Here is a 15005-nt window from a genome sequence, read left to right as displayed (position 1 = left end):
CAAGAAGTATGAAATGAAGCAGAAGGGAATGAGAAGGTGTCACGCCCGCAATATCGGGCTAGATTATCAAGATATAATAAGGGATACAAATGAATTTTTGATAAAATATTATTTAGTATAAATAATCTTAACCAAAGTTATAGTATATATGACAAGGATTCCATACATATAAAGAACTCTGAAAACCAACTTCGTATGAAGAAGTTATGCTTCTTCGAAGTTTTGCGATTAAACTAGCATGGCTCTACGTACCGTAAAAAGTAAATTATTGATATGTTGCTTATCTAAGCAATCTAAATGAAAGTCGTAGTAAACATAAAACCGAGAGCGTGCATATAAAGAACGTCCAAATCTAACTTCATATAAGAAAGTTATGATTTTTTGAAATTCCAGCTCAGTTGTGTTAGCACAAAAATCGAATTTTAGAACATAAATCGAATTTTAGATTGGTTGATCGTTAGCCGAAATGATCTAAACGAGAATTGAAGATCTCATGATAAGGAGTCTGTCAGTATAAAATCAGTCGAAAATGAACATCGGATGAGAGAGTTATGAATTTTTAATGGACTTTAACAGTCTAAGTTTGTTAAAATATAACTTTACAAATAAAGTGAGAATTAGCTGACTAATCTAAATGAAAGTTGTAGATCCCGTTGATAGCTACTCATAGATATAAATAGCATTAGAAACGGAGATCGTATGAAAAAGTTACGAATTTTTAAAGTTTCCCGAGTGCGCCTCGCGCAATAAAGGCACGGCACGCATCTTCTAGAAGTTGCCACGCAGCACCAGCCAAAAGTCATCACGTGTCACGCACTGAGAGGAAGGAGTGCCAACCAATCTTGTGCTCGGTGCACACTTGGTCGGGCACGGCATGCACATGTCCTATAAATAGCATTTGTTGCCCATTCGATTTCTCACTCTCATATACTTCTCTCTCGAATCTCTCTATATTTGGCCGAAAATTTTCATAGTTTGAAGTATTTGGCGAAGCCCTAAGGCCCCTGAGAGCCCTACATCTAGTAGCTAGCAGGCCGGAGTTCTGCTAGTATAATTTTCGGACTTTTTTCAGAAAAGTCTCTGTAAGTTAAGCTACACTTATACTGCCTTCAGTGTAACTTATATTTATAGTCATGGTCGTTATTATGAACCTCTAAATAAAATTTATCAGTAATTCCATGTCATTATACTGATTGATCTACTTATGGGGATGATGTCTAGGCTAGATTTAGTTACGTGTTTAAAGTATAATTTCCAAATGGTATACTCTGTATACCAAACGGAACCTACATCCGATATGATCCTACCTGGTTGGTCCTTACTTGATAGATCTTGATTTAAACATTAGAATTAGTGAGGAATCTTGATATGACCTTATTTAACTATATATTTTAGGTCATTATCTTAATATATTTTATTAAAATGTTATATTTTTAGATATATGATACTTAATATGCTTGAAAATGTTGAATTACAGTTAAAATGGGAGCTGAGATGCAAAAGGAGGATAACGAAGCTGAAAAAGACACAAATATGATGTTGTTGGCAGCTTGACCCCTCGTCAGGGTTTTAACCATATATCATGTATGGTAACTCCGATTGACGATATTCAAAATGTTCTAAAAACTAGACAAAATTTAGATGACTTTTGTTTTTGTGCCAAATGTGAAGTCCCAGTTCTCACGACATGAGACTTCTTACCTCACGACGTGAGAGTAAAAAAATCTCTGAAATCTCACTATATCAGTCTACGAGTTCGTGTGCGGAGAGGAAACCCATTGTCACATCATAGCAATATATTATCGTGCCGTGGAGGCCGAAAAATCTATTAAAAACACGAGATTTTCAACTATAATCGGTGTGCAACCTTTGGGGGGGCTATAGGTGCGAGTTTTACTTCGTTTTGAAGTCTAGAAACCCTCCAAGGGTTGATTTTGAAGCGAACGAGTCAATTGGAGCAAGGATTTGAAGATTCAGGTGCTAATACATCGAGATTTCATTTTGAGTTTGCCTGACGATCATGTCTCGCAATTTGTTGGTGATGTTTTCCTGCTTTAGTTTACTGAATATGGTGTAAAAACATTTACTTTCACTAGATCTTGATGAACCCTCATTGATATGCTTTGATTTTGTTAGTATGATTAATTGATTTTGGTTTTTACTTGTGTTCGATTGATTGGTTTACCTTTCATGTTAAAGTTATGAATTTTATTGTTTATTGTTGAGTATTATTAGGATTAGGTGATCATTCTCTCTTGATGTACTTGAATCATATGAATCTATGATCATTAGGTTTGTATGACTGGGACTTTGATCATAATACTAGGGTTAGGTTATATTAATCGGTGACTTTAATTGTGTTAGAGAACATAGATATCCATGTTATGCTTATATTGATTGTCATAACCATTGACGAGAAATCACTAGATCATATCATTCATAGTTCGAATATATTTAATTAGTTATATGTTCATTAATTACATGATCATTATGTTAGTTGTTCATTAGTTATTAGTACTAGCAAACCAATCAAGATAACTAGTCATATTACAGTTCAATAATTACTTCATTAATCCATTGCACTTCTAATAAATCAAGCATAGAAACTTGGTGGATTCATATTCTAGTGGAAGTACTTCTTATCTTTTGTTCTAATTTAGTTATTTATTTTGTTTGATTGATAGAACGTTAAAACTAGTTTAATTTATTTTACACAAAAGAACTCAATTTTACTTTTCTGTTATTAATTTAATTAACATTTGAATTATTTGATCAAAACCATTCCCGTTCCTTGTGTTCGACACCCTTTCTTACCTTAAATTATATTACGTCACGACTAGGTACATTGCTTATTTGTATTTAAGACTAGTTAAGATTAGATAGGACTTGATAAATAAAAAACTAGTGCAAATAAAACACATCAAAGTTTTTAGCTATAAAACTAGTTTAATTTTACACAAAAAAAACCCCATTTTTACTTTTTTGTTAGTAATTTGGTTAACATTTGAATTATTTGATCAAAATCATTCTCGTTCCCGTGTTCGACACATTTTCTTATCTAAAACTATATTACTTCACGACTATGTACACTGCTTATTTGTGTTTAAGATCAGTTGAGATTAGATAAGATTTTATAAATAAAAAACTAGTGCAAATAAAACACATCAAAGTTTTTGGCGCCGTTGCCGGGGAATGGTTGCGGTTAATTCAGATTTTTTATTTGTTGATTAAATTTTGTTTATAGTTTAGTTTTTATTTTTTATTTTTTATTTAAATGGATACTCTTGATGTTATTCTTGAGCGTGAGTTGCGGACACTTGATGATCTATTCGATCCAGAAAAAGATTTGGAGGAGCTGGAAAGGTTCCTAGCTAAAGACTCGAACGAAGAATAAGACCAAGTTGGAAAGCAGGAACCACGTCTTGATGTGATCATTCTTGGAGAAAGTTCTGATGTGCAATCCATTTTCTAATGAGTGTCCAACCAGTTCCAAAACTTGTCAACATTCTTAGATTTTATGGATTCAAGCTCGGCCGGCCGATTTTTGAAACAAAAAGTCAAATCTTAAAAATCGGTCCAAAAAGAATATTAAATGTAATGGATGGATTGAAAACGAGTAGATTAATAGTTTATTAAGTTCGGAGTCCAGCTCAAGACTCGCACAAAAAGAAGCGCTTATTAGGAGGCAACCCGACTTTTAAATTAGTTTGCATTTTCTTTTCTTTTCATTATTATTTTTTTTAATTTTTAATTTTTAGTTTTATTTTGAATAAAAGTTCTTTTGATGATTCTTATTTTTGTTGCAAGAAATTTTCAACTAAGAAATTGATGATGGACAAAAATGCAAGAGTGGGGTGGAGTATTACGAGAAGGCAAGAAGTGTGACACACAAATAAGTGTGGGGTATACAATCGATGTGGAGAAAAAACCGAGAAGTCTACTAGCTACCAATTCTACAAATGGGAATAACTGATATGAGGGACCGATCGAGAAATTAGCTACTTCCAGATTGGTCGATTCATTCAGCGATGAAGAATTTAGATATTCACGAAGACGTGACCCAAACCTAGCTACCTCGAGATGTGACTTTTTATTACATCATGACTACTTTCCTGACATTTGAAGACAGCGACGTGCCAATTCTCACCGCGCGTCGTGACAAAGACTTTGTCGAGAGTTCCAAGATTTTACAGGCACCACATCGTGGCCCATTATTTGCCACGATGTGGCAACTCCCCAGTCATACAACTCCCCAGTCATATTTTCAAGTTACGCAGATTTGTTGTCCGCCTACCTTTATGCCACGAGTCCACAAATCTCAACAAGGAAGTTCAGTTCCAGAAGTGTTCCGGCAGACAAATTCAAGCTAGTATCAACAAGCAACCCACAACAGTCAATCCAATCTCGCAACTACATAACCAATGCGGGTTTGTTCCTTGTCTCCTTAATTTATTTTATAAGTTTTTAGTTGTTTTTATACAATGAGGGCATTGTATAATTTAAGTGTACAGTAGGGAAATGAAAAAAAAAATATAGCATGTTAGATTGAAATAAAAATATATATGCTAGACTTAAAAAAATATTTAAATTTTCTAGATTTTTCTAATTTGTCCATTTTTTAAAGTCTATGTTTTGTCATTTTTTTTAATATATATATATATATATATATATATATATATATATATATTAAAAAAACTGACAAAACATAGACTTTAAAAAATGGACAAATTAGAAAAATCTAGAAAATTTAAAATTTTGCTTGTGTTATAATTTGATGTGAATTTAAAGGTTTAGTTAAGCTAATATGTTATAGTATATTTATTGCTTCCCAGTTCTAGTGAAATCATGAGACAAAAACGCGAACTTGGGTAGTTTAAAAGACATAATATGGTTTACATCATGTACTATATATATATATATATATATATATATATATATATATATATATATATATATATATATATATATATATATATACACACACACACACACAAGTAGGTTCATGCGAAACTTTAAACCGACAAAAAGTCAGTATCCGATTACACACCTATTCCAAGATGTAAGGAGTCTTTGTTATCAATTCTGGTTCCAACAATCCAAGAATTGTCTATTCCAGTTTTGGTTCCGATTCCAATTCGAGTCAATCATTAGAGCTACTCATGTATGTTCACCCCACCCCTAAAAGCATAAAATATATTTCAAACCATTGGAAAACATTTTAAAGATTCAAGCCCACAATATCCATGAACGTTCAATAACTATAACCTTTTATTTATCTGTTTTTTATTTGCCATGCTTCTTGAACCTTATACTTGCAAGAAAGGGTCAGAAAGTAAATTTAGTTATGACTTTTAATAGCTATAATAAATACCTCATTTATTTAAAATGGATGATCAAACAAACATGATGAAGTAACAAATTAGGTCAAATAAATTGAAATGAATACTTTAAGTGGGTCAGGCATTTGATCGAATGCGTTGTTCCATTTGGAACATATAATGCAATCTATCATATAGGGATGTGATACATAGTTATACCCTCCCTCCCCGGTGAGTAAAGTTTAAAAAATGATATCAACTTTCATGTAATGCTATAAAATATAACGATGATGGTCATTTGTAAGTCTCTGTTTAAAAAAAATAGATGACAAACAAATGTACACAATAATCAATAAAATTGTTATAAACATAACGATGATAGTCGTCGCTTCGTGCAACATGGAAATACATCAGAATCTTTCACACAACAATTAACATTATTGAAATTTTCAAATTTTATAAATAAAATAGATGAAAAGATAACTTCATTACCTATATAAGTATCATTTAGCTAGAGCTTATGAATACCATTATTATCCAATAACATACCACGTTAATTTGCATACAAAACACACACTTAGTGCTTGAATCGAAATTAAACATCTAAACATTATTTTACCAATTATCCTCAGGTGAGTACTTTGAAGTAGTAGTAATGAGTATATAAAGTTTCCACTAACAAAATGACACTCAATGTAAAAACAAAAATAAGTGAAATTTTTATAGGGATAATGTTGTTAAAATACAATAATACTTTTTGTAAAATTTAAATGGTTGTATATACAAAATTATGAATTTACAACATGAAAAGTAAGAAATGAACCAGGTACATAGAGAAACAAAATTCAAGACATTTATGTAACAAAACCAGAGTGTTAAATGAACAGGCGTATAATTTTTCCCCAAACTTTTGCAAAATTCCAACATTAATGATTGGAATTAAATCTGATATAAAAATCAAGTTCCGTTGGTAATTCAGACAAATAGAAAGCCAAAAGTACGATCGATTATATAATATCCCCAAATGTCATACCTAGAATAAGAAATTTCCACAAACAATTGGTGTGCAAACCTTCAATTAATAGAGTAGGAAGAAGGACTTATAATTGCATAAAATCAACAGAAATGAATATCGGTCACATCTCCATAAACCCCACAACTTTTCGTAGCTGTAATTAAACCTCCAAAACTCTTAGACAAACTTTTAGCAGCAGCGAAAATTAAGATTAAAAAAAAACGAAAGCTTTCAATAACACCTACAAAAAGAATCGTATTTTAACCATGTGTAATTAAGCTCAATTTCGTAGGTAATTAATAGTTACATTACCTCATATTCAACTTGTGGAAAGTTGTGTGTGGAAAATTGAAGGAATTTGAAATTGGATAATTAAATTAGGATTCAGGCTCCTCTTCCCATCTTCGCTCCTCCCCAATCGGAAACAAACTGCAAGTTGAGATAAATTCATCAAAATAATGAATTACAAAAGAAATTAGGATGAAATTCATTTAGAAGGAGACTCTTTTCTAAGGTTTAAAGCAAAACTTGCTTTTGTTTGATCTTTGAAGTGTCCGACAAAAAATCGAGTTGGGATGTTTTGGTTTTGGAGCATTGTGTCACGATCGAGATTCTAGACTTTTCCGGAGTACTCAAGAAAATGGGAGAACTTACAAGTATAGCACATTAGACCCTGGAACAGATTTCTCTAGGACATCAAAGAATGATTTAGAACATTTCATGAAGACTTGTAAATATATGTAACTTGGTAGAATATTCTAGATTAGTCAAAGATATAGGACTAATGTAGTAATATCGAGAAACTTCCCAAGAGGGGGAAGGAAAAGTATAAATAGGGAGGAGCTCATTTGCTCCAAACCATTAGAAGTTCTCTTGTATTCTCTCGAGCTCTCTAATAGAAGTTCTCTTTCGTTTGTAGAAACTTCAAAACTTTTATTCTCTTGCTTACTTAGTCGTTTATACATCCAAAAGAAGTGTTGTAGCCTGACTTAGTCGAAGTTACACTAAGTGGCACACAGTGATTGTGTAGTCCCGTGACACGTGGTATCAGAGCCAGGTTTCGTACAAGCAAGAGATCATGACTACGGAAGCAGGAAGTAGCGAAATAGCAAACCTACCCCCTGTCGTCGAAGAGAGAGGAAGAAAGTCCAAGAAGAGGGACCAATCGATAGATGCCTTGGCAAGCTTAGAAAACAAGCTTACAAGGACGGAGATCAACGTCGGGGAGATCCTTGAATGGAAGGATACCGTCGATCAGTTCCTTGCGGAGATAAGTGACACAAGCGATGGATTGAAGGAGACCATCGGTGTCATCAAGGAAGAAGTCCTTGGACTTGTCAACACCTTGCGAAATGAGTTTCGTGAGAAGATAAACGCTTTAGAAGATGAGGTGAAGCTATGCAAAGCAGCAATAGCCGGAGGATCTGTCACGAAGATGACGCCACACACAGAAGCACCTAAGTCCTCGAAATATGGAGGTAAGCGTGATCCTAAACTACTTGAAGAATTTTTCTGGTCCCTAGAATGTTATTTCAATGCTATCGGAGTAAAGGATGACAAGTACAAAATAGACACCGCCGTTCTGTACTTGAGTGAAAATGCGGCACTATGGTGGAGGCGGAAGCATGGCGACATTGAAAAAGGCTTATATGTCATAGACACTTGGGACGAGTTTAAGAGACAACTCAAGAAACAATTATGCCCCCATAATGCTGAAGACGTTGCCATGAAGAAACTCCAAGGATTGAAACATGTCGGGTCTATCAAAGATTACGTAGCAGAGTTCACCACCTTGATGCTGGAGTTACCCGACTTACAGGAGAAAGACAAGTTATTTTACTTCCAAGATGGACTACAATCTTGGGCTTACAACGAGCTCAAGAGGAGGAACGTCCAAGATGTTGACGAAGCTATAGCAGTAGCGGAAGACCTTATGGACTTCCGAAGAGATACCCCAATTAGGAAACCTAGTGGGGGAGAGAGACCGACAACTAGGCCGCAACAGAAGGATGATAAACCCGCTGCAAGACCATCAACTTTCAAGGGGAAGGCGATTGAAGGGGGACCTCGAAGGGAAGTCAAGTGCTACTTATGTGACGGCCCCCACCTAATCAAAGATTGTCCCAAGAAGAAAAGCTTCAATGCGATGGTCTTCGAAGAAGAAAAGGAAGGGAGAGACGAGGCACAACTAGGCTCAATGCAACGCCTCAATTCGGTGGCAAAAGAAGAGACCCACTCGAAGAAGGAAAGAGGACTCATGTTTGTGGAAGTTAGTATAAACGAGAAAGTCACTAAAGCCTTAGTAGACACAGGTGTGTCCCATAATTTCCTTTCTAAAAATGAAGCTGAAAAGATGAACATTCAATACACCAAAGAAATAGGCTGGTTGAAAGCTGTCAACTCTCCTTCCGAGCCTATTTTTGGAGTCGCTTATGGGGTAGTTATCGAGATCGGAGAATGAAAGGGTCCTATCGATCTAACCGTAGTACCCATGGATGATTATTGCATGGTCTTGGGGATGGAGTTCTTCGACCAAGTACGCCCTTTCTCGTTCGAAGATCAAACCATGCGTATCACCAAGGATTCAACGATACACATCGTACCCTTGGAAAGAAGCAAAACGGAGTCCTAGATCTTGTCGGCCATGCAACTCAACAAGGGACTAAAGAAGGGAGAAATGACATACTTAGCAGCGTTAAAAGAAGAAACCACCCCTCTCAATGAAGAGATGCCAGAGATAGTGAAAAAAGTACTAGAAGAATTCAAGGACGTGATGCCGCCAGAGTTACCAAAGAAGTTACCACCGAGAAGGGAAGTGGATCACGAGATAGAACTCGAGCCCGGAGCTAAGCCACTAGCGATGTGTCTTTATAGAATGGCTCTACCGGAGTTAGAAGAGCTAAGAAGACAATTGAAAGAGCTACTAGATTCCGGATTTATTCGCCCCTCAAAAGCCCCATTTGGTGCCCCAGTCTTGTTCCAGAAGAAACATGACGGAAGTCTAAGAATGTGCATAGACTATCAGGCCCTGAACAAAGTAACGATAAAGAACAAGTACACTGGTAGTTGATCTATTTGACCGACTGGGGAGTACACGATGGTTCACAAAGCTGGACTTAAGGTCGGGTTATTGGCAAGTACGCATAGCAGCAGGGGACGAACCAAAGACGACGTGTGTGACAAGGTATGGCTCCTACGAATTCTTAGTCATGCCTTTTGGATTGACGAATGCCCCTGCCACATTCTACACTTTAATGAATAAGATATTCCACCCATTCTTGGACAAATTCGTAGTAGTGTACTTAGACGACATAGTAGTTTACTCTGAGTCATTAGGAGAGCACGTTGAACACTTGCGGTTAGTCTTTCAAGTACTCAGGGAAAACCAATTATACATAAAGATAGAAAAGTTCTCCTTTGCCCAACCAAAAGTAACGTTCCTAGGGCATAGGATCGTTGATGGGAAGATTCATATGGATAGCAACAAGATACGAGCAATCCAAGAATGGGAGCCACCAAAGAACGTTTCTGAACTACGATCGTTCCTAGGCCTTATAAACTATTATCGAAGATTTATATCCGGATACTCAGCTAAAGCCACTCCCCTCACCGAACTTCTAAAAAAAGAAAGTTTCGTGGGAATGGACAGAGAAGTGTCAAATGACGTTTGATCTTCTAAAGAAAGTTGTCACGGAGGAACCAGTCTTAAAGCTACCAGACTACACGAAACCATTCCAGGTGCAAACGGATGCGTCAGACTTCGCGGTTGGAGGAGTGTTATTACAAGATGACCATCCAGTGGCCTACGAAAGCCGGAAACTAAATGATACAGAACGGAGATACCTGGTACACGACAAAGAAATGACAGCAATCGTACATTGCCTTCGAGTATGGAGACACTATTTGCGTGGGAGCCGGTTCGTTATCCAAACCGACAATGTGGCAACTAGTTACTTCCAAAATCAGAAGAAGATAAGTCCTAAGCAAGCTCGTTGGCAAGATTTCTTAGCAGAATTCGATTATGTCATGGAATATAAGCCGGGAAAAACCAATGTAATTGTGGATACCCTGATTCGAAAGGCCGAACTAGCAACCCTCTCTCGAGTAACATGCAATTTTTCTAACCGGATCAAGGAAGGGCTAAATCACGATCCGTTAATGAAGAACTTAATGGAAATGGCAAGAGAAGGCAAGACCAGAAAATTTTGGGTCGAAGGCGGATTATTATTCACGGTCGGCAATCGAATGTATGTCCCAAGATGGAACAACTTGAGAAGAGAAATCCTAAAGGAATGTCATGATTCCAAATGGGCTGGACATCCAGGTACTCATCGTACGAAAGCAATTATAGAACGATCCTATTATTGGCCCAATATGCGAAGTGACATAGACGCCTATGTGAGGACTTTCCTTATTTGTCAACAAGATAAGTTCGAACAGGCCAAACCAGCGGGATTATTGGAACCACTACCGATCCCCGAAAGACCATGGGAAAGCATATCGATGGATTTTATTTCAGCATTACCGACGTCTGAAGGGTGCGGATCAATAATGGTGATTGTAGATCGATTCTCCAAATATGGAACGTTTATTCTAGCCCCTCGGGATTGCACAACTGAAGAAGTAGGGTGACTATTCTTCAAGCATGTCGTGAAGTATTGGGGACTTCCTCGAAGCATTATAAGTGATAGAGATCCCCGCTTTATAGGGAAGTTTTGGAGGGAGCTATTTAAGCTAATGGAATCAGAACTCCACTTCTCGACTAGTTTCCACCCTCAAACCGATGGCCAAACTGAAAGGGTGAATCACTTGCTCGAGATTTATTTGAGGCACTTTGTCAGTGCAAACCAACGTGATTGGGCCAAGCTAATTGATGTTGCCCAATTTTCATATAACTTACAACAGAGTGAGGCTACGGGGAAGAGTCCTTTCGAGATTGTAACATGCCAACAACCATTGACGCCCCAAGAGCTAACAAACGGTTACAAAGGATCAAGCCCACCTACGTACAAGTTTGCCAAAGGATGGGACGTGGAACTCGACATAGCAAAGTCTTACTTACACAAGGCAGCCAAGCGAATGAAGAAATGGGCGGACGAGAAGAGGCAGCCAAGAGAGTTCATAGTAGGGGACGAGGTGATGGTAAAACTCCTACAAATGATGTTCAAATCCACCCGAAAGGTACACAAAGGCTTAACACGAAGATACGAGGGGCCATACAAAGTTCTCGAAAAGGTTGGGACCCGATCATACAAGCTTGAATTACCATCCTACTTAAAGATCCATCCAGTATTCCATGTAAGTCTTCTCAAAACTTACAACCGCGATGAAGAAGATCCATCGAGGAGCAAATCACATCGAGCCCCAGTAGCAAACGTGGTCTCATATGACAAGGAGGTGGATGAAATCCTAGCAGATAGGACAGTTCGTAAACGAGGCTTACCCAATTGGACAAAATATTATTTTCGATGGAAGGGACTACCCGATAGTGAGTCCAGTTGGGAAGGAGAACAAGATCTGTGGCAGTTCCGAAGCAAGATCGAGGAGTACATATCTAAGACTTGACGAGGTCGTCAAGAACTTAAGTGGGGGAGGGTGTCACGATCTAGATTCTAGACTTTTCCGGAGTACTCAAGAAAATGGGAGAACTTACAAGTATAGCACATTAGACCCTGAAACATCCTAGATTTCTCTAGGACATCAAAGAATGATTTAGAACATTTCATGAAGACTTGTAAATATATGTAACTTGATAGAATATTCTAGATTAGTCAAAGATATAGGACTAATGTAGTAATATCGAGAAACTTCCCAAGAGGGGGAAGGACAAGAATAAATAGGGAGGAGCTTATTTGCTCCAAACCATTGGAAGTTCTCTTGTATTCTCTCGAGCTCTCTAATAGAAGTTCTCTTTCGTTTGTAGAAACTTCAAAACCTTTATTCTCTTGCTTATTTAGTCGTTTATACATCCAAAAGAAGTGTTGTAGCCTGACTTAGTCGAAGTTACACTAAGTGGCACACGGTGATTGTGTTGTCCCGTGACAGTTGGCTTGATGGAAATCGAATCCCTAATCAAAGAGGTCAAACCCAGTGATGATAAAAAAAAAAACCAAAAATCGAATCAATGGTGCATATAGTGGTTCGTCGGCTTCTTCCCCACCGTCATCAATCGACAGCGAAGCCGGGATAACCACCTTCATTGCACACCCCCAACACTACACTGATAGAAGTTAGAGGTAGATGGAGGCCAACCGGTGAAAGGAACCATCTATCCACTATGGCATCGTCGTCGTTGCAGCCGCTGAGGAAGATGTATACCGATGGTGTTATAGGTCTGGCGATCTTCTTGTGTATATGGGTGAATCCGTGAAGTAGATAGAGATACATGAGAATTTTGAAGCAGTTAAAACCGGAAACTGGTCAGCCGACCGTGGGGCGCAAAATTAGAAACAGCATTAGAAAATAGTTGTGGCAAATAATTAAAACCCACACACATTTGTGGCAGAATCTAAATTCTAAAACATTCCTGTTCACCAACTTCTTATGAATTGACATGTATATATAATGGCCCAAAAAACTTAGCACATATATGTGAGTAAACAATCATTGATCGTAGGGCTGTTCACTATTCGGATAAAACCGAATTATCCAATTTGACAATTTGGATTAGACTATTTGGTTCGGATATTTGGATTTTTTTGATTGGTTTTCAACAAAACCGAATTATTATTTTGGATTTCGGACTGGTTTTTGGTTTATAAAATAAGAACCGAATAGTCCAAAAAAACCGAATAAAGATTTATTATTATATATATATATATATATATATATATATATATATATATATATATATATATATATAGTTATTTCTTAATTTTGTAATATATTTTTTCAAATAGGCTCAAAACGTTTCACCCGATAAAAACAACATTAATATATATTTTCTCTCAAAAGTTTTGTATCTATAAATATTTAACTATAATATATCTTTTTATTAGTTGTTTATAAATTTCAAATCACAACTAAATTATTTGTTTTTGATTCTTGTGTAAAGTTCGGTAATATTATAATTATATGTCGTTTTAAAATTTTTCGATTTTAAAAACCGAATTATAAAAATCGATCCAACCGAATTGTAATTGGATCGGATCGGATCAGATTTGAATTTAGTTTGGACAATTCGGATGAATGTTTTGAAAACCGAAATCAATTTGGATTTACTTGATTGGATCGGATCAAACCGATCCATCCTAATGAACACCCCTAATCGATCGGACATAGAGAAACCAAACGTCTGTTATTCCAGCCTCATAGAGACCCATTGGCGTTGTTGATGGGAGAAATCAATTCCTACTTAGAATAATAGGTCTCCTATAAATAAAAAGTAAGAGGGTGTTTGTCAAAATTTATTTAAATTAGCTTTAAACTTTTTAACTTATATCTTATTAACTTATAGCGGTATCAAAATGGAGTTTTGCAAAAAAGTGTTTGGTTAAAAAACTAGGTGTGGGCAACAAGATGTAACATCATTTTGATGTCACATCAAGAATGGTGTTATAACACCAAGTGGGGAAATGTTCACCATGTTGTATCTTGTTATAACACCAACTTTTTTTTCCATTTTATAATTTTTTTTTATTTTTTTCAAATTTCTTATTTTTTTAATTTAGACAAATATTTTTTAAATATAACATGATAAATAAAACATAATGTTTAAAAATTATAAATAACATATAATAATTTTTAAAGTTTAGAATTAACATAGAGATTAAATTACACATAACATCCAAATTCAAAAAAAAATAGCATCCAAATTCAACCGGGTGGCGGAATGCCTTCAGGAATGTGGAATACTGAGGATATATTCCATCTGTAAGGTAATACCCATATTTGTATTCGTTTCCATTCACCGTGAAATGAGCATTTGGGGCCTTTCCATTCAAAAGATTGTCGAATATTGGCGACTGATCAAGAACGTTGACGTCGTTGTTGGAACCCGCAACCCCAAAAAATGCATGCCAAATCCATAAATCTTGAAAAGCAACGGCCTCTAAAACCAACGAAGGTGATCCGTTATGACCACTTGCGTATTGCCCTTTCCATGCTACCGGACAATTTTTCCATTTCCAGTGTGTGCAATCAATGCTTTCGATCATTCCGAGAAACCCATGGCGTTCTTCATGCGCCGCATACAATTCTTGCAAATCATGCAACGAAGGTTTCCGCAAATACACGTCTCCAAATGTTTCAACAACACCCCTTGACAATGTATACAAACTCTCCCTTGTGGTTCTTTCAGACATTCTCATATAGTCGTCCATGGTGTCGGGTGACTCCCCCATAGTCATCAAAAGAATGGTCGCAGCACATTTCAGCAACGTTGTAAACCCTCGTCTACCTCTAGCATCATATCTTAATTGAAAAAATTCATACCTAAACATAAATTAACTACAGTTTAAAAATATGTTCCATATGTTGTAAAATTAAAGAAACATGTAGTACGTTTTTATTTATGTTGTATGAAAGTATAGTAAAGAAGCGATACCGGCTTTCCAAGGCGTTGGCGATTCGTAAGAATACATCCCTACTCAAACGAAATCTTCTTTTGAAGTCCTTCGCCCCGTATACACAATTATCCGCAAAGTAATCACAATATAGATGTTCGTGTCCTT

General features: G+C 36.4%; 1 protein-coding gene across 1 annotated transcript; it reads right to left on the bottom strand.

The window, feature by feature from the left end:
* Nucleotides 1-12341: 12341 nt before the first annotated feature.
* On the bottom strand, nt 12342-14675 carry LOC145095394 (uncharacterized). Its single transcript, XM_079033284.1, has 3 exons — nt 14169-14675; nt 12444-12527; nt 12342-12401 (listed from the first exon to the last, which is right to left on the bottom strand). Exons 1-3 carry the CDS (start codon nt 14673-14675, stop codon nt 12342-12344), a joined length of 651 nt encoding a protein of 216 aa, XP_078889410.1.
* Between the last annotated feature and the right edge of the window lie 330 nt (nt 14676-15005).

This window comes from Lactuca serriola, chromosome 3 (genome assembly GCF_051521515.1).
Source record: "Lactuca serriola cultivar US96UC23 chromosome 3, Lser_US96UC23_V15, whole genome shotgun sequence".
Classification (NCBI taxonomy): Eukaryota; Viridiplantae; Streptophyta; class Magnoliopsida; order Asterales; family Asteraceae; genus Lactuca; species Lactuca serriola.
This window is presented reverse-complemented; position numbering and strand designations above follow the sequence as displayed.